Below are 20,852 nucleotides of genomic sequence, written 5' to 3'. Positions count from 1 at the left end.
TTTCAGCTACAGATCAAGATCGCAGAGCAACCATTGAGTCGAGATTTACTCAGGATGGAGACACAAACATAGAAGTGGCGAGTGCTTGTGAACTAATTCAAATGATATATTGTTGTGACACATTTACAGTGGTGGAAGAAGTACTTAGACCTGTAAAAGGGGAAAAGTAAAAGTTCTGCATTCAAAATCTTACTTCAGTAAAAGCACAAAATAAATACCAAAAGTAGAAGTACTCATTATGAAGAATGGAATGATTTTTAAGTACAATATTGGCCTCCAGGATGTAGTTAAGCAGCATGAAATGGAATACTTAAATAAAGTATAAGTATAAGTACCTCAGAATTGTATTTGTATATAGAACTTGATTAAAACTACTTAGCTTCTTTCCATCCCTTCATATTCAAGTATAAATAAGAATAAATATTACAGGAAATGAATGTAATGTGCTTCAGACAACTGAATTAAAATGTATATGTGACAGATAAACAGAGAAATCTCAGAACAAATGTGCCGAACAAACTGATCTGCAGTTTTAAAGATAAGAAGTATCATAAATGAACATGTTAACATGGCATTTAATATGTCAGATGTTCTTTTACTGTTTTCTGTCAAAAGAGCCTTTAGGAGTCTTTGTTTATGAGAGAAATACAAACAGTGAGGCCTCAGGGCTGAGGCTGAGAGCTGCACATCACAAGAGCGCCTTCTACTGACAGGAAAGGAAACTACCATTTATCAGCCACACAAAACACATTTAGACTTTTATTGAGATGAAGGCATTATTCTATTGGTAATAAATACAACAAGTTAAAGATACAGATGCTCATGAGTCTGCTGCAGCTGAAGAATCAGGAAGTCCACAGTGATCAGCGGTCCAGGCTCTGATGGAGGATAGATGGGCTCATAAATATCTAGTCACCGGAGAACAAACAGAGTCAGAGGATAAAACAGAGTCTGATTTACAACAGGCTGCTGTAACGATGTGAAAAACAAACAAGGGAGCGTAAACAGCAGCCAATGACAGAAGGCTGAGAGATGTGTGGGATGGACCCACCTGACACTTAAATACCACAAAATGCCCACTTCTTCTTCTTCTTTTCGTTTCACTGAATCGTGATGGTTATATGACAGTTTCCTATTTCTTTACACAGTCCTTTGCATTTTTATTGAACACTGCAAGGTCCTTTGAGTTGCAAGGGTTGGGTAGTAGAGGGCAGACAAGGCAATGCTCCATAGTATGGTCTGCTTCTCCACATTCACATGTGGTTGGGCCAGTCTTGTAGCCCCATCTGACCAGAGCAGCTTTTGATCGTCCCGTTCTTGTTCTGAGGTGGTTTAGTGTTTTCCATTGAGCCCATGGTGCTTCTGGGCCAGGCGGGAAGGTTTTCAGTGGGGGGTATTCCCATGACAGTTGGAGGAGGGTCATTCTCAAGCTTTTCCCTCCAGAGTTGGAGTCTGGTTTCTTCCCGAGACTTTATTAGGGGCTGAACATGGCTGAGAAAGCTTCTTCTTGATTTTAGCCGTTGGGCCGGAGGGTGACATCCATGGAGGAGATGGCGTTCATCACTAGTAGATATGCCCACTAAACCTTCACAAAACATCTTTACAGTTAGGCACTGTAATTTACATAGCACTATGGGCATAGCACAGACATTATTGCCATTTACACTAACTTGAGGTATTTCTAAAATTGCAGTTATTTACTGTCAACACATTGGTGCTACTGTAAGTTATAAGACCTCGACGTGGTGCCCATATAAGGATTTGATTTTAATTATTCACCATATGTTTATGTATTTATTGTGTGTGTTGTATGCAACTATTCATTACATTTAAAATATCTATTAATGACTAATCAGAATGTACTTTAAATAGCAAGTGATGAACAGGAATTATTAAACATTTTGGTCATTATTTGGTGCAAAAAAACCAAAATTGCCACGGCTCCGATTGGACAGTTTGCTAACAGCTTTCTGAGCTCCCGAACACTTTCCATGTGGATTCAAATGAGTTGAAATGTTAATTTCAGACACTTTTCTCCTGCATTCTGGTGAATGAAAATACTACTGTTATTTTACTTTCAATTTCCAGGGAAAGAATACATACAAATTTGTCCCTCTGGCTTGAACTTATATTAAAATCATATTCATCAGTTTTCAGTCATTCATTTGCACCTGCTTGAGTATTTCTTTCTCTTCTGTCACTCACTGTCGTGTGTTTTTTTGGCCTGTGATTGTTCACCACTGCCACTAGATGGCGCCAGATTCCAATGCCAGGCCTGTAGGCATGACGTAATAGTTTATGCGACATTTTTCCCTCAACAGAAACGTCAGTTTTCGGAGACTCGCTGCTCGGTGGGTGTTTTGGAAGAAGGTAACATCATGGCGTCGGGAACAGGGGAGCAGTCCACCGGACACGATGCAGAATTGGACGAATTATTGGACAGTGAGTGTTGACATTGAGTCTTTTAAGGCGACGCTTTCTTTACTCACGCGAGGACGGTTTGTTCTGGCGTTACAAACGGCTGAGACTCGACGCAGACCCCCCTCTCTCTCTCTCTCTCTATGGGGTTACCCGGATCGACAGACATTAGCTGGGTCATTCCCTCTGTGCAGCATGAATAACTTACTCGTATGGTCTTTAAAATGTGTCGGAATATTTAAAACAAATGTCGTACATTATACATTAAGGTGTCCTTGATCACATAGATGAAGAATAATGCACAATACAAATACTTTAATGTGTTCCTCTGTCAGTTACATCGATCAGTGGTTAATAGAAGGTTAGAGAGGCGCTCAGATAGCTGCAGGTTGATTTATTTATTTTTTTAAGGGGTTTGCTGGTAAACTTGTAAATTGAGACGCGTTTGTTTACGTGTAATTATGGTAATTACGTTAGCTCTTAACATAGTAAATTACTTATGATTATTTGTTTGTTGTTTTCCACTCTGACTGATGTTTGCACATGTGTTTTTATTTCAAATGGAACTTAACCCTTTTTTAATAATTCATGCATGTTATTCTTCTGGTCTAGAATAGTCTAAAAGATTAGTAAAACAATAGAAATAATGTATTTTATTCTATTTTATTTATGTGAGTAAAACTCCCCCCCCCCCCCCCCAAATCCAAAAACTAGAATGGAAAAACTCAACTGTATAATACCTAATAATTAAATTACCTTTTTATAGAAAACATTCATGTTAATAACAGTAAACCTGTGTTTAAGTTTTCAGTGAAAAATATGAGTTATTAGTGTATAGTAGTAGGCTATTAAACATTATATTTCCCACAATTTAAGCTTCTGCATTTTCCAAATGCACTAGTATTAATCAAACGTATTGTTCGGTTCGTAAACCAAACGGTTTAATATGAATACGTGTATTATTACACCAATAGAAACAAATAACCGTAGCTCAGTAGGACAGCACAGAAGGCCCAGGTATAAATGCACGGCCCGCCACTGCCTTTTATGAACGCTGTTATGTTCAGTATGAAACTTTATCTCATTTTAGAGAATGTAGTTTATGGTGCTGATTAAGTATATTGCATTATAAACATTATACATGTATATAATGTTTAACATATAACACAGTTATACCATGGAGGACCAACTAAATATTAGTACAACACAGTCGAGCACCACAAACAAGGCAACAAGTTATTAGTTTTAGATAAGTTCACCTAATTAACTTAAACTGACGTACAGTTCAAGTTCTATTATCAGTATATACTCATTTTAATATCAGTTGACATATTACATCAAACTCAGAGCTGTAGTTTGATCTTAATTCATAATATTAAAGATGAGAGTTGTGTTTTCATCGCTGGAAAAGAGCTTAAAACATCCATTGGATTGCTCCAAAGAAGACGCATTATGCAGCATTACCTGTGAGGAAAATACAAGATTAAAAGCTTCTGGACTCGATCGAATATTTAGGAATTCACTGCACAAACTGTACCAGTTTAAACTGGTAAAGGAATAAGTAGATACATACTGAATCCTAACATGTGTGTGGTTTAACTTCTCCTTTAATAGTCTCTAAAAGACCACTAGCATGGTTCTAACGTTTTCTTTTTCTTTAAGGTGCGCTGGATGACTTTGACAAAACACCGGCCCCTCCAGCCCCTGAACCTGCAGCTGCTTCCTCCTCAGCCACCATTGGTGCAGAGAAGGTCTGTTGGTGATTATTTTTGTAATGATGCTGCTGTTTTAGGATTCACATCTTGTTAAGCTCTGAAAGATACAGGTGGAAGTATTTGTCCACAACTTGCCCAGATGCTCTTTCTCTGTTTTCTTAGTTGTATAACTTGTTGCCCTTCGCTGCTGTCAAGTGTTACATTCAGCTGGTTGCGCAACCTGTAAAGATTACAAAGTTCAGACCCCACCCTACAGAAAAGGACTTTCTCAGTTGCAACAACTGTTTTTGGGGGCAGTAACTGTGGCCAAGGAGCCAACATTGGAACAAAAAATATTTTGTAGATGTAATTTGTATGAAAAAGAACAAAAAAATATTTAAAAAATCCAGCTTGATACGATTTAGCACTCACATGCTCTCTCAGAAATGTGTACATGCTTTTTGTTTCCCTGTGTAGCCACCTCTGCTTGAAGACAGCAAGCTCTTTGAGACTCTCTTTGACGGGGACATGGCGACCCAAGCCAAGGAGGAGTGGGAGAAGGCCATGACTGAGCTGGCCCACGAGGAGCCAGAACTACTGCAGCACTTCAATAAACTGTCAGAGGCGGCAGGCAAAGTTGGTAAGGTCTACATATTTGCTTACTTGTGGTTTTGGATTATGTTCTTCTGCTTACTGTTTAGTTCCTGTAGCCTAAATGTTGTGTGTGTGTGTTCTGTTCAGGCACTGACACGGCCTCCCAGCAAGAATTCACTTCCTGTCTTAAAGACACCCTGCGTGGCCTGGCCAAGAATGCAGATAACCTGCAGGTAGGTAAATCAGATTTTAAGAGTGATGCAAACATGGAAGAGTTTACCGACTGTTGGTGTTGTTCTCTGACAGACCTCAGGACTAGCTGGAGACGATCTTGTCAAGGCTCTAGAAGGCCTGGGATTGGAAGAGGGAGGCGAAGGAGGCGAAGGAGGCGGTGATGACGGAAACATCCTCCCCATCATGCAGTCCATCATGCAGAATCTCCTCTCTAAGGAAGTGCTTTATCCGTCTCTCAAAGAGATCACTGCTAAGGTCTGTGTTTGTTTCACTGGCAATATCGCTGTAGTCTGTAGTTCCATTCCTAAGACTCACTCATAAATGTCCCTCCACCGCACAGTACCCAGAATGGCTGGAAGCCAACAAGCCGAGCCTTAGCCCGGAGGACTACCAGCGCTATGAGCAGCAGTCCAAAATCATGGGAGAGATCTGTAAGGGCTTTGAGAACGAGGAGCAGGGGGCGGGAGATAAAGACGGCATGTTCGAGAGCATCATGGACCTGATGCAAAAGGTAAACGCGCTCTGCATTTGACTTCTTCGTTGTTGAAATGTTAATTGTTAATGAAGTTGAGAAAAATAAAGGAATCAATATCTTTTCTAGGTTTGTTAAAATGTCTTTTGTTTTGTACTTCTTGAATATTTGGATTATGAATCAGCATTCAGCCATTACTGCAACAAGTGCTTACATGATACTATACAAGAAATAGCTACTACTGCAAGTGGAAACTCACATTACATTGGCAGCTTAAAAACTGCTGTATTGTTTACTTTAATGTGAATAGAGTTCGGTTGGTTAAGAATGAAACTCATCACAGATTATAATGCTTTTACTTGCAGCTTCAAGACCTGGGCCAGCCACCCAAAGAGCTCGCAGGTGACGCGGTGAGTTTAAGCTGCTCTCTGTCTCTCGGATGAAAAGGGAAATGTGTTGCTAGTGCTAATGCTAGTGCTAGCGCTAGCAACTGCCTCTGTGTGTGCAGGCAGCCAGCCAAGTAGGGCCTATTTTATTGTGAGGAAAAACGTTTTAAATTGGAACGTTTGCATAACTTTCATATTGTCATCCTTGATTTCTCTTTAATGAAATACTTTACAAGCAAAGATACTTTATCATATTGATGCAAAAAGTATAAATTAGAGGCGTAGCTACCTTAGACATGACAGCATTCTCCCTCTGGCTTCTTCCCCTACAGCCTCCAGGCTTCAACTTCGACATGGAGTCCCTCAATCTTCCCGGAGGCCCCGGGGCTGGAGCGGCCGACCAGTGCTCCATTATGTGATCAGGTAGCGGTGCGACCCATCAGAAGCACCGGAGCCAATGGGTCCCTCTGTGTGCGTCAGCGACAGGCAAGGGAGTGATGGAGTGTGAAGCAAAGGTCAGGCAGGAGAGTGACCGGACCGCTCGACACCGTTCTCCCTCAAGTGGAAGGTGTGTGTGGAAGCAGAAACAACAGGAGGAGGCACGAAAATCAACGGGAACCACACACACACACACACACACCAAACACACTCTCTCCTGTCTAAAAATCACTGAACGCACAGCTGAGAACATTTCAACATCTCTGCATTAGTTTGTCAGCGTTTGACGCAGCTCCTTCACGGTTTAGTTTTAACAGCATTTCTTTAAAAAAGAAAAATACCACTGTCGTTCTTTATGTTGTTTTTACAAAAACTGTTTCATGGTAAAATCTATCAAACCACCTCACGGGTATTAACAGTGCCTTTGCAGAATGACTTTAAGTTATTGTTTTAGGTCTTTAGATTTTGCTATCATTCAGCTCAGCACTTAAGATTATAGTTTTAAAGTGGTGTGAATCCTGCAATATCATACACCAAGTAAGTGATAATTCTTTGGTGCTTCATTAAAAACACACCTATGTTTCTGTACAGGCTGTAGAGGATGTAACTTAACGAGTTAATTACTTATTAACATGTAAGGAAACTGGAGAAAAAAAGAGTTGTGTACATTTGTTAATTATTTAAATGATTAAAACTACTAGAGAGGTTTAAACACCTCGTGAGATGTTCCCAGCGCCAACTAATTTAAGAAGACCCATCCCCCCTGAGTGTTAACTCTTTCCCAGGTGTTGATTTGAAATGATTGAGATGATGATTCCTGTATGCCTTTGCTGTGGTGAGTGTAGAGTTACTGTGAAGAGTGCTCCCCTTGTGATCCCCAGTGTTTTTAATGTGCAGAGTGATGTTTTCTCTGGTCTGGGGTCCCTGCTAGGAAAGAAAAACTCTCGAGGGATATTCAGGAGTGTTTACCACCGTGTGCTTTTGTCCTGCACCCTCCATTGAAAGTACATCATGTTCTTTCCAGAGTTGTGTCACACGAGGAGAGAAACATGTCCGTCATTCATACAGATACACTGTTGGGTGGAACATCAACAGCCTGATGACACGTTGGCTGTGCGTTTGTTTACTCCAGCAGGCCACTTTTCACCAGTGGACAAACCTCTGTGACCATAGAGAGAGGACGAGAAGTCACACGACCATCAGCTCATCAATAACTGTAATAAAGGGGTACTGTGAAAGGATTCAGTCAGCCATGCGGTGAAAAGATAACAGATTTACACTAAACAGGCTGCTGTGGAGGTCCATGTGGGGGGTGCAATCTATTCAACTCTCAGGACCGACGCAAACATGCCCACAGCACCGAGAAAAAAAGAAGCATCCTGTTATTTGACAGTGTTGTTTTGTAAATATATGAATTAAAATAATGGTAGTATGCAAATTATTTTGATGTTGTGTATTTGTCATAATTGCTTTTACACAGTAGCAGCAGCAGCAAGTGAATATTAAAACATTTATTTTCAGGTATTGTGCAGTTGTGTGATAGTTATACTTTGATATTTTATGTATTTATTAGACAACTGGTTGCATTGCAGATTTTGCATTCAAAAACTGATAATTTTATATAATATGCTATAGATTAAACAATGCAATTGTCATTTAAGTTTCAAGTTTATTTGTCGTTTGAACTGTCAGAATTGCAGTTGAAATGGCAATACATCAAAGAAAACATAAGCATCAGTACAACGCCATAAAAACTGCATGTGGCTGACGTACAATGAAATAAATGTGAGTATGTTCAAAATAAGTGCATTGGCAGACAAAAAACATAAAACAAGATATATCTGTATACATACATATAGTATGTATACACAAGTGTAGAAGGTAGCAATACAATTGATGTAAGGTCACATTGTTTGCATGTGTGTATTTATTGTTATTGTTTGAAAGACGACTTTGCTGATTATACTAACATACATTTTTAAATAGATGGTCTAAATATTTAAGCACTTAGCAAATCTTGACTCAAGGTCTACTTATTTGTTTTTGTTTTTGGAGCTTTCAGTTGAGTTTTCTATTTTTTTCTGAGAATTTATAAATCTCTTAAAGACATGATTGAAAGCTACAGAACTAACACAACATGGACGGAAAATCCCCAAAAGTGCTCTGAAGAAATGGAACTGTAAACATCTGCAATTCCATTACAAAGTCCATGTGCTGATGAAGATCGTATGATATGGCTGAAAGCTCCAGAACAGCTGGAGAAATTGACCTTGTATTGCTGCTGTCTTGTCTATGCTATCCAGACTGTAGAAATAAACCATTTAGATTTAGCTGTAATGATCGAGTCAGCAGGGCTCCTGTCAGTTCAGTTCTATGTGTGACAGTTCTATCTTCCGCCGCCGTGGAGCTTTCTGCGTCAAATCTTCCCTGCACAACTTTATTGTTCCAAACCGGAAGACAAAACGGGCTACGTGTCAGGAAAAAGGAGAAACGGCTAAATGGGCAAAGGCGAACAGGCCACCTGAGTTCACCTGTCTGGAGTATTTGAGTTGTTTTTATTGTTCGTGGGAGTTACGTTTTACCACAGCATTAACATCGTGACTTGTTTTAATATCAAGTGACGATGTTAACAAAATTCGAAACAAAGTCGGCTCGTGTCAAAGGTAAGAGTTTGTTAGCTGCAGTTAGCTTAAGAGCTAACGTTAGCTAGTTGACGTTATCCGGCTCAACTATTTATCATTGTTAATGTACGTTATGTCTATAAATGAATTAATGTTTGTGTATCACAACTTTAAATGATTTATGTCACGTGTTGTGTTTAAATGTAGTGTTATTGAATTATTTAGCCATCTAACGTTAGCTAGCTTAACTAACTAACTTACAATATTTAGCTCAACTTGATATGGTTTTCTTGCTAATATAAATGTGTATATGTATGTGTGTGTGTGTGTGTATATATATATATATATATATATATATATATATATATATATATAATTACAAAGTAAACTAGCCTCCCATCGGCTGAATTCCTAATTTTTTTTAAATGTATTTGATATTATGAGACAGTTGATCAGCTGTTCTACATTTCAGGCCTGAGTTTCCATCCCAAGAGGCCATGGGTTCTTGCAAGTTTGCACAACGGAGTCATCCAGCTGTGGGACTACCGGATGTGCACCCTGATTGACAAGTTTGACGAGCATGATGGTAAGGCCATGGTGTGGCCGATGTAGTAATATTATCTATTTAATAATCTGATTTGATGTATTTTGATTGATTTGATGTAATCTGTGTTTTTTGGCCACAGGTCCTGTCAGAGGAATTGATTTCCACAAACAGCAGCCTCTGTTTGTGTCTGGAGGAGATGATTACAAAATCAAGGTGAGACTGCTTATTGTTTTGCACCAAAAATGTGTTTGTATTCATGCTTTCTTGGGTTACTCACTGTGACGCCTATGTCTTAAAAGCAAAGGTTCTGTCATATTTAATATAATTATTAGATTACATCAATATGTTATATGTGTACATGTTAAGTAAATATTCCTATTTTATTCAGGTGTGGAACTACAAACTGAGACGCTGCCTCTTCACTCTGCTTGGACACCTTGACTACATCAGAACTACCTTCTTCCACCATGTGAGTTGTGCTGACACTTTAAATACATCTTCTTCCTTTCTAGTTCATCACTGATTTAATTAATACAACCATTTCCATTACTCTAGGAGTACCCCTGGATTCTGAGCGCCTCAGATGACCAGACTATTCGCATCTGGAACTGGCAGTCAAGGACCTGCGTCTGGTAAGACACGCGTTGAAGTTTTTCGCAACAGACAAACACAATTTTAAGAGTTATTGTTTAGTTATATAAAAGAATACAAACATAGGGCCTTTGTTTTGATTTCATATCTTGCACAAATCATATCTTGCAACCCACCCAACCAACCACTGTTTAACAAAAAAAGTATTATAATTATTATTGTTTTTACACTGAAAATAGTAAGATACCTGTGTTCTAATTCTGAATCTGTCCCTTTTTCCTCCATCCACAGTGTGCTGACCGGCCACAATCACTATGTGATGTGCGCCCAGTTCCACCCAGCTGAGGACCTGGTGGTGTCGGCCAGTCTGGACCAGACCGTGCGAGTGTGGGATATTTCCGGTGAGCGCCTGGGGGACGGCTGACCAGAGGACAGCGGGCTGGGTTGAGGAAGGGGTGGGAGGGTAGAGTGGTATGAAGGACGAGGAAGAAGCAGGAACCAGATGAATTAAAGTCCTGGACCGCCTCTTCTTCCTCTTGTACTTGTAGAGGACAAATCTCTATGGGCTGTTTGCAGAAACACCTCTCCTTTTCAGGAAAGTCAGACAGCGAAATAGATGTTTTGTCAGAACCAATTTATAGTGTGCTATTTCTAAATGAAACACTGCACTGTAAGGGGTTCTGAATGAAGAAAGAGTTTACAGGTCAGAGAGTAAAATCTAATGTAAAATGTGGTTGAAAAAGACCAAAATAAGAAACGGGAGGTGTTTCTGTGCCTCTGCATGCTCTTAAAATCTATGCTTGTTGATTGTATTTCTTGCTTCCTTTTCCTTCTCTTCTCTCTAACTAAACCATTAATTAACTTGCATCTACTATCACTTTCTTACCTGTGAACATGCGTATGATGTTACTGTCTTCTGTCCTCGGGATACATTTGCTTTCACATTTTGTAGTAAAGAGCATGGTTGTGTTCATACATTCAGCTTCTATGAGCTCCTACATCATAACGGTGTGAAGAAATTGCACACTTGACTCACCATGTTTCATGCACGGCATCCATTTAACACGAAAGGAAGGCTTACTTTAATTATAGGAAGTCCATACTGCTTCCGATACTTTTATTGTACCATTTTTGCATTGAAAAAAAAAACCCGTCCATAGCTACTAACTAGTTTAAAAGCATTTATTTCATAAACTTAAACTCTCTCAGTACTGATTTTGACATGTTTTTATCCCTCTGGCATGACATTTGCACGGCTAGCTCTACTACTCAAAATATAACATGAAATATACAACAGCGTTTATATTTCTTGTACTAAAAGTCACCATATTGTTACCAACTTAATTCCTAACCCATAACTGTTACATTCTATTAACTCTGCATGTTACAGTGCAGAAACGTGCATGAGCCTCTAAAACAAATACCAACGAGCTCCTCATATTCCTGACATCCAACGCCCCATCAGAGCACGTCTTTTACAACGCCAAGCACCACCAACCCCCCCATCCACCTCAGCCAAGTCTGCACACTCCCTGTGACCTCCTTATCCCATGCTCTCCCTGGAAACATCCACACCTGCACATGGGTTCCTAGTGCCACCTCCTTACCCCCCCCCCCCCCCCCCCCCGTTTCATCTCTCTGGTGCTGTTGAACTGTCTGTTCACCACATCGCTTTAATCGGCAGGAATCATGAATGCAAGCTGTGTTTTCTCAATCATTTTTTTCCTGATTATGTTTGAGTCTGGGAGCTAATCGGTATCTTTCAAATCAAATCAATCATGTAATTGTGGTTTTCTTCTCTATGCGTGTGTGATTCATTAACCCAATCAACCTTACTATTACAACCATGATTGTTTCCAGACTCGAGATGACAGGGACTGAGAGAGCAAAGGTTGTGTTTGTGTATTTAGACCGTGTGTGTGTTCAATAGTCCAACAGTTCTCCCTCCTTATAATTCAGCTCTGTTGCCTCTCCTCTCTATTATATTGCTTAATATTTCATTATTTTAATAATGTCCCTTGTTTTTTTTTCCTCCTCTGTATTTTGGTTGTGCCTTGTGTAACATGAATATGGCTCCTTCCTTGCACGCGATGCCCTGAATGTTGGTTCCAGGTCTGAGGAAGAAGAACCTGTCTCCAGGCGCTGTGGAGAATGATGTGCGCGGCATCTCTGGTGTTGACTTGTTCGGTGCCTCTGATGCTGTTGTCAAGCACGTCCTTGAGGTGAGCAGTGAGTTTCTCGTGTATGATTCAGTCTGAAGTTGTATGAATCAACCTTTAACTTTGACAGGTGAGCAACAGTTTACGTTCACCTGAGTGAAGTTGTCGTGCTCACTGGAAACGCCTCTTTAAAAGAAGTAATTTGTGTCCCTCAGTGGTAAATGTTTCCTTTTCACTGAAAGCCAAAGAGAAACAAGCTTAGCATTGTAACGATATTTTAAACATCATTAACTGTAGTGTGTCATTTGAAAGTAATGAAAAATTGAGACACAACCAGGCACAGTCACACTCATCTTCGGACTCCTCCACCTCTGATGGTGGTGTCTTCCCAGAGAAGGCAGTTGTAGAGAATTGCTCCGGTCCTCGGCCAAAGTGCTGGACCAGCTGTTGGATCTTCGTTTAGATTTGCGGGACTTGACTTCGTGCATCTGTGTGCAGGGTCACGACCGGGGGGTCAACTGGGCTGCCTTCCACCCCACCATGCCCCTCATTGTGTCTGGAGCCGACGACAGGCAGGTCAAGATCTGGAGAATGAACGGTATGTGACGAGTTCATCCCCAGTCTTATAACGGAAGCTCTGACATTTTATTTATTTAGTTAGTTGGTTTGTCTCTCATTAGAATATAAAAGCTTGTGCCCATAATCAAAGTAGATTTTAATGGAAAGTATGCTTTTACCCAGCATAACACAGCAATAACAACAACACATAACATAACATCAATAAGTGCTTCGTTTGGTACTTTATAGCATCTTTAATTGAATTACTGCTGGTTAATTTTCTTCTTTTTTTCCCTTTTCTGTGGTCTGTTCCTGTCACGGTCCAGAATCCAAGGCGTGGGAGCTGGATACGTGCCGCGGTCACTACAACAACGTGTCCTGTGCCGTCTTCCATCCGCGCCAGGAGCTCATCCTGTCCAACTCCGAGGACAAGAGCATCCGGGTGTGGGATATGTCCAAGAGGACCGGAGTGCAGACCTTCCGCCGGGACCACGATCGCTTCTGGGTGCTGGGGGCTCACCCGAACCTCAACCTGTTCGCTGCTGGTAGGTGGTGACTTAGATCTGCATCTGTACACATTTAAACTAAGTCAAGTAGAGTGTTGTTTCCTGTGTTTGATTATGAAAGTTTACAAATCATCACCTGCCTCAAAATAGACTGTCATGTGATTGAAGATGTCATTCACATCCCACGTTTTGGTTTCCGCTATACATCAAAGTACATTTTCTGTACTTTAGTAACAGTTCAGAGACTTCAAACACTTGGTGTGTAACTTTGTATATGTGCCTCTTACACTGAAAGACGGTCTGTGTGTCCTTCAGGTCATGACAGCGGCATGATTGTGTTCAAGCTGGAGCGTGAGCGTCCGGCATACGCCGTGCACGGCAACATGCTGTACTACGTCAAGGACCGCTTCCTCCGCCAGCTGGACTTCAACAGCAGCAAGGACACTGCTGTCATGCAGCTACGCAGGTCGGTCCTCTCTAGTGGTTCTGCATCCAGCCCACCCTCATTCTGAGTGATTACAGAATTCTGTTGACGGATTTGGATACGAGTGAGTGTAACCTGCTGTTTTATATCTTTTCTCGTCCCAGTGGGTCTAAGTTCCCGGTGTTCAGCATGTCTTACAACCCAGCTGAGAACGCTGTCCTGCTCTGCACTGTAAGAATCTTTCCGTTAAAAACTTCTACAAATGTTAATCCCTCACTGGTCTCTACAGTTAATGTGTTCCGTATGTTTTCTACAATACTCTTTACCTCCTACAGAGGGCGACCAACCTGGAGAACAGCACCTACGACCTGTACTCCATTCCCAAAGAAAGCGACTCTCAGAACCCTGATGGTACAGAAACGACTCACTGAAGTTCAACTGTTTTCCTCACACTTTGCTTTCACTATTGCAGTTGCTTTTGTACTCTAAGGTGTTGAATGTGATGCCAACAAACTGGATCCCTTTTTAAACGTACTGTTCTTCTGTTTCTCAGCCCCGGAGGGGAAGAGGTCATCTGGTCTGACTGCAGTCTGGGTCGCCAGGAACAGGTTTGCCGTCCTGGACCGTATGCACTCTGTAAGTCCATTCGCAGGTCTAGAAAGTATGGAAATGATTTGCGAAAGAATATAATAATAACTTGACATGGACTTCATCTTGAAACGTTGGGGAATTCTTAATAAATGATTGATGAAAGGCAGAGACGAGGACATTAAACTTGACCGTTGACTTCTTCATCAGTTTTTAAAAAATTAAAATAGTCGACATCTCATTTGTAAGACATTTTTTACTAAAATGTCTTTCAATCTTTATATCTACGCTCTCTGTATCTTTTTTATGAGTTTATCTGACTTTGTCTCAGCTCATCTAAAACCCTTGCCTCTCCTTTTCCAGCTGCTGATCAAGAACCTGAAGAATGAAATTGTGAAGAAAGTTCAGGTGCCGAGCTGCGAGGAGATCTTCTACGCCGGGACGGGCTCGCTGCTGCTGCGCGATGCCGACGGCGTCACGCTGTTCGACGTGCAGCAGAAACGCTCTCTGGCCACCGTTAAGATCGCCAAGGTCAAGTACGTGGTGTGGAGCGCTGACACCAGCCACGTGGCTCTGCTGGCTAAACACGGTGGGTAGATAAGACAAGGACACTTATCACAGAGTCACAATGTCTTTATCGTATTCTGTCCTCTAGCTATGTTTGTGCTGCAAGGGCTGAGGCTCTGCAACAGGCACTGATTTGATTTAACTCGTGCTTATCAGGAGGCTGGTAAAATAATTTTCTGGGGAGAATTGTTGTGCACTTTACCACAATACAGCAAAACTGGTAACTCCAGATGCAGGAAAGCTTCTGCACAATGCAGTGTTGTGAAGGATTCATTTGTGATTGTTGGTAAAAACACCGTTAAGCAGTTTATGAAAGGCTTCATTACAGTTGAATTAATTTGACTTGAATATGAGGCTGTCATTGGTTCAAACTTGATGTTGATCTGTAGCGATTCTTAAACGAAGCAAAGTCGGTCTAAATCTTCTTCGCTCTCTTTGTCGTCTCTCAGCCATCATGATCTGCAACCGCAAGCTGGAGAGTCTTTGCAACATTCACGAGAACATCAGAGTGAAGAGTGGAGCCTGGGACGAGAGTGGAGTCTTCATCTACACCACCTCCAACCACATCAAATACGCCCTCACCTCTGGGTATGTGCTGCTTAGTACAACTGTAGTTGATATAAGTCTGTTATCAGGCAGGTAAACTGCCTCCACCTTATACAGGCCACAACGACACATCCTAACACTCAGGACTTTAGTTCAACTCTTATACGCAAACTAGGTATTCAGAACAGTGTAAGATCTAGATCAGATGACAGTAATTACTGGAAGTGTAGACGAATGAAGCTAAATGTACCAGACTGCTGGTGCCTCTAACATTGTACTTTCCTTGTGTTTCCCTGTAGTGATCACGGCATCATCAGGACCCTGGACCTGCCCATCTACGTGACCCGCGTGAGAGGAAACAGTGTTTACTGTCTGGACAGGGAGTGCAGGCCGCGCGTTCTCACCATCGACCCCACAGAGTACCGCTTCAAGCTGGCCCTGGTCAACCGTAAATATGACGAGGTGAATCAATTGTTAGTCTACTGCACCTGCTTCCTCGCAATATTGTACTTAATGTGCAACAATGTAGGAAAGTATTGTAATGACTCTGCATCTCTAGTCTCCATTTACCAGACAGTTTTACCTCATAAACCTTGTTCTGGCAATCATTTGATTCCCAAGTTGTGGTTGAAGACATAATTCCTCTCATCGTTGTCCCTCCAGGTCCTCCACATGGTGCGTAATGCCAAGCTGGTGGGCCAGTCCATCATCGCCTACCTGCAGAAGAAGGGCTACCCTGAGGTGGCGCTGCACTTTGTGAAAGATGAGAAGACTCGCTTTAGTCTGGCTCTGGAGTGTGGAAACATCGAGGTGAGCTGCTGCTGGACTAACTGTATGATGAGGACGCGGTTTCTATTTTATGACCTGCACTATTTTTTTTGTATGTTTTCAGCCAAAATTAGCTTAGCTTAAAACAATTTCAAGTTCAAATCAAATTCTAGTTTGAATTCTCCCTCTGCTGTTTGGATCATTTCTGCATGAGACTCGGGTTCAAGCACACTTGGGTTTAAACCAATCTGTTTATCCATTCTTCAGGTTGCTCTGGAGGCCGCCAAGGCTTTGGATGAGCGCAGCTGCTGGGAGCGTCTGGGTGAAGCAGCACTGCTGCAGGGTCACCACCAGGTCGTGGAAATGTGTTACCAGAGGACCAAGAACTTTGACAAGCTCACCTTCCTCTACCTCATCACCGGAAACCTGGCCAAGCTGCGCAAGATGATGAAGATCGGTGAGCGATGCAGACTTTTTAATGAACAAAGATATGTGGTGGTTTTATTTTGAAGTTTGTGTATCTTGTTATGTCAGTGAACTTATATCCAAAACTCTCTGTTTGTAGCTGAGATCAGGAAGGACATGAGTGGTCACTACCAGGCAGCTCTCTACCTGGGAGATGTCAGTGAGAGGGTCCGCATCCTCAAGAACTGTGGACAGAGTGAGTTTAAGTGTTTTCTCTGTTCATTTACTGTAGAATTTTTAGGCTTAGTGTTTTTTGGTTATGTATTTAATTTGAAAAGCAATCAAACATCTACCTAATCATCTTAATTTCGACATTACCATACATGTGCTTACCAAATCAGTGTTGTTTTTTACATTGTTGACAATGGAACAAGAAGCCAACATGTGTAACTGTTTGTGTGTTTGTTTCCAGAGTCTCTGGCTTACCTGACTGCTGCCACTCATGGGCTGGATGAAGAGGCCGAGGCGCTGAAGGAGACCTTTGACCCAGAAAAGGAGACGGTGTGTTTTAGAAAACATTCTCTGGAGCTTTTATGCACGCAACAAGGACATCCATAACTTGCAGTCTGAAGCAGAAGCAGTGCTCTCAATAGTTGTGTTTTTTTTGTCATTGTAGCACAAACGCATAATCTCAATAAAACAATGGTGGGTCTTTTGTCTTGTAGGTGCCGGAGGTTGATCCCGATGCACAGCTGCTGCAGCCTTCTCCACCCATCAACCCTCTGGACACCAACTGGCCTCTGCTCACTGTGTCAAAGGGCTTCTTTGAGGGAGCCATTGCGGCAAAGGGTGAGTCATAAATCTGCAAAAGTCCAATTGTTGAAAGTCAGAAAAAAATGAATAAATACTTGTATAAGTTGTGGCAGCTGCTTTTGCCAGAGTGAGAACCGTGTTTTTCTGTTGTAGGGAAGGCCGGTCAGATGGCTGCCGACGTGGACATGGAGGCCGCAGGAGGAGAGGGCTGGGGAGACGATGCCGAGCTTCAGCTGGATGAAGGTAAATCCAGTGCAACTTAAAGAACGTTTTTTTTAAACCTGACCTTACAGTGAGCGGATTGGACCACATGATTAATTCTGCACCTTTTGTATAAATGAATATTTCTCTGTCTCTCAGATGGTTTCATGGATGCTCAGGAAGGATCAGGGGAAGAAGGTGGGAAAGAGGAGGGAGGAGGCTGGGAGGTGGAGGAAGACCTGGACCTTCCTCCAGAGCTGGTGAGAGAAATCCCTCTACTAATAAAACGGAGTTAACAATAAACACAAGAACAGTGTTGATAGTTTTCACGTCTGGTCTGCTAAGTGCTTTTTGAGGTGACGTGCCAATATTTTGTCAGCGTTACCTCTTTTATACGTCTCACCCCCAAAGAAATGACACAGGCCTCAGCTAAACGGGGTACTAACAAGTTTTATTTTCTGTTCTGCTATATGTTTAAACTTTTAATTACAATGTCTTTCTCTAATCCATCAGGACATCGCGGCTGGTGGAGGAGCAGAAGACGGCTTCTTCGTCCCACCGACCAAGGGAATGAGTCCCACACAGATGTGGTGCAACAACTCCCAGCTGCCAGTGGACCACATCCTGGCTGGCTCGTTCGAAACTGCTATGAGAGTAAGTGCAACAATTCACATTGATTTCTTATTGTTTGTTTGTATTGTTTTTAAGTGTTTTTTATTTTTTATTTTGCCTGAGGTGTGGCCAAGCACAGAAGGGATCACGCTTTATACTGACATTTATTGTTCTCCTCGTGTACCACAGTTGCTCCACGACCAGGTAGGAGTTGTGAGCTTCGAGACCTACAAGTCGCTGTTCATGCAGACACTGTCCAGAGGCCGCACCTGTTACTTGGGGCTGCCCTCCCTGCCCTGCCTGCGTAGCCAACCCCAGAGAAACTGGAAGGTACAGCTGGTTTTTTTTTGTCACCTCTTCATAAGAATCGCAATATGCTCCTCAATGTGCGTCAGTGGAGACAGATGAAATGATGAATTAAGATGTACCTGCTTTCCTGTTTCTAATTAAAGACTTTTTAGTGAAAGTAAATATACAAATATTGTTATTTTTTAGGACTGTGGGGCAAAGCAAGGACTGCCTGCTGTGGGCCTGCGCCTCTCCGACCTCATCGCTCGCCTGCAGCAGTGCTACCAGCTGACTACATCCGGGCGTTTCGAGGAAGCTGTCGAGCGCTTCAGAGTCATCCTGCTGTCGGTTCCTCTGCTGGTGGTGGATAACAAGCAGGAGATTGCAGAGGTGAGCACCAAACCGGCTGTGAATTGCAATCAATTAAAACTCCAAATGCAGCACAAATTATGCCAAATTTGTTTTTTTAAACCCATGTGGGGCTGCATGCTGCTTATAAACCTGAATATATAAATATGTGACTTGGATCTGTGTGTGTGTGTTTCAGGCTCAGCAGCTGATCACAATTTGCAGAGAGTACATTGTGGGTCTGACCATGGAGACGGAGAGGAAGAAGCTGCCTAAAGACACATTAGATCAGCAGAAGAGGCTGTGTGAGGTAAACGTCTTCGGCTTTCTGACATCACCTTGATTGAAAAAGCTGTTGTTGCAGACGGACCATCTCACGTGTGCGTCTGTGTTTCCCCTACAGATGGCTGCTTATTTCACCCACTGTAATCTCCAGCCGGTCCACATGGTGCTGGTGTTGCGCACAGCTCTGAACCTCTTCTTCAAGCTGCGCAACTTCAAGACCGCCGCCAGTTTTGCTCGTCGCCTGCTCGAGCTGGGGCCGAAGCCGGATGTTGCACAGCAGGTCAGTTGTGCAACATCCACAGCTTCATTTAGTGTTTTCAGTTTTGAGTAGGAAGCTGCACAGATGATGTATTTTTGTAGGCAAACCCAAAAGTTCACACTTGTTCCCTCGACGAAAAGCCAATGGGATATTTCCATTGAATTTTGTATTATTGCAGAAAATAAGCTCTGTAGCAAACACGTTTATGGTATTTAAAGATTTTTTTCTGCAAGATAATCTTCACCACATCTTAACACCACTTTTAGGTGTTTTTTTAAATCGTGATTGCAATCGGCAGAATAAAAAAAGCTGGAGTTATACTATAAACTGTCTACACAACGAGGCTGTAAAGCCGTGATGTTTTGCAGTCTCATTCAGCCACTTTTCAGAACTCATTTCTGCAGCACTCTTTTAAAAGTACTGTACTGTTTTCTCATGTCTTGCCATCATGTTAAATGTCTTCCCACCATTCAGACCCGCAAGATTTTGGCAGCCTGTGAGAAGACCCTGACGGACGCCCACCAGTTGAACTACGACCCCCACAATCCATTCGACCTGTGCGCCGCCTCTTTCGTCCCTCTGTACCGCGGACGTCCTGTTGAGAAGTGCCCTCTGTCTGGAGCCTGCTACTGCCCTACGTACAAGGGCCAGATCTGCAGGGTCACACAGGTGGGTCGGGACTCGGGACAGCCATGCACAACTCCAGTCAAAATAATAGATCGTGTTGATATTCTGTTTTATAAAAGGACACATTCGAGACCATCCAAGTCTCAAAAGTGTGGAGAGAAAACAATTTCAACAGTAGTGACTGTTGCTGAGTTAATGAACTTAAATATACATGTAGAATACTAGCTCATACAAATCATCATACATATTTATAGATCTTGTTTTCTTTAGATATGTCAGTAGTATTGACAGAAGTTTCTCTGCATATTGGAGCTAAGTTAAGAAAACAAGTGTAATAGGTAGTAAGTGTTCTCTTGTTACATTAGAAAGATTAGTTGGGGGCTTCCTGGTTGATGTCTCTGTCTGTAGAAACGGAGATTAGTGAGTGATTATCTTTTCATTATTTCCCCTCTGTAATCTTTAATTTCACCTTATTTTCTAGGTGACAGAGATCGGTAAGGATGTGATCGGTCTGCGTGTGAGTCCACTTCAGTTCCGTTAAGAGGTGGAGAAGACAAGACGAGGACAAGAAAAAGACAAATACATCCACACTTACTCTGGAGAAATAATATTATTATTAACACGTGAAATGAAAGCAGAGATATATAGGTTTGCTCACAGTGATGTTAAACTTCTGGGATCCTTTTAACTATCTTATTCATATGCACCATCCTTCAAAAAGCTATTTCCCTGCTGCATCATCTCTGTGCTGTGGCTTTATTACGGCTGTAAACTTAACTGTTGTCTCTTTCCTGACTTGTATGCGATGAATAATTCAGTGAGCAGTGTATCTGGGCAAAATGAAAAATAAAAATAAATGCCTGTTTATGAACGGAAATGCATTTGTGTGGTGTGTTTTTGATG

General features: G+C 41.9%; 2 protein-coding genes across 2 annotated transcripts; both read left to right on the top strand.

Annotated features, from left to right (window-relative positions):
* The first annotated feature begins 2,324 nt into the window (after positions 1-2,324).
* pex19 (peroxisomal biogenesis factor 19) lies at positions 2,325-7,677 on the top strand. The gene is made up of 8 exons (XM_076098094.1): positions 2,325-2,442; positions 4,081-4,169; positions 4,590-4,752; positions 4,854-4,939; positions 5,013-5,195; positions 5,281-5,451; positions 5,778-5,822; positions 6,131-7,677. Exons 1-8 carry the CDS (start codon positions 2,379-2,381, stop codon positions 6,215-6,217), a joined length of 888 nt encoding a protein of 295 aa, XP_075954209.1. The 5' UTR covers positions 2,325-2,378; the 3' UTR covers positions 6,218-7,677.
* A 1,022-nt stretch (positions 7,678-8,699) lies between these two features.
* Positions 8,700-20,826, top strand: copa (COPI coat complex subunit alpha). The gene is made up of 30 exons (XM_076097473.1): positions 8,700-8,899; positions 9,330-9,443; positions 9,544-9,617; positions 9,793-9,873; positions 9,960-10,036; positions 10,287-10,396; positions 12,108-12,217; positions 12,653-12,752; positions 13,039-13,257; positions 13,534-13,684; positions 13,807-13,873; positions 13,978-14,053; positions 14,196-14,278; positions 14,594-14,819; positions 15,247-15,385; positions 15,643-15,805; positions 16,007-16,153; positions 16,379-16,568; positions 16,677-16,772; positions 16,989-17,077; positions 17,242-17,365; positions 17,483-17,572; positions 17,690-17,790; positions 18,044-18,184; positions 18,332-18,472; positions 18,638-18,820; positions 18,978-19,088; positions 19,182-19,343; positions 19,797-19,991; positions 20,431-20,826. Exons 1-30 carry the CDS (start codon positions 8,860-8,862, stop codon positions 20,488-20,490), a joined length of 3,660 nt encoding a protein of 1,219 aa, XP_075953588.1. The 5' UTR covers positions 8,700-8,859; the 3' UTR covers positions 20,491-20,826.
* Positions 20,827-20,852: the final 26 nt, after the last annotated feature.

This window comes from Anarhichas minor, unplaced genomic scaffold, assembly GCF_050575085.1.
Source record: "Anarhichas minor isolate MPS153535 unplaced genomic scaffold, ASM5057508v1 ptg000024l, whole genome shotgun sequence".
Classification (NCBI taxonomy): domain Eukaryota; kingdom Metazoa; phylum Chordata; class Actinopteri; order Perciformes; family Anarhichadidae; genus Anarhichas; species Anarhichas minor.
Note: the sequence above shows the minus strand (reverse complement) of the source record. Positions and strands in the feature narration are given on the sequence as shown.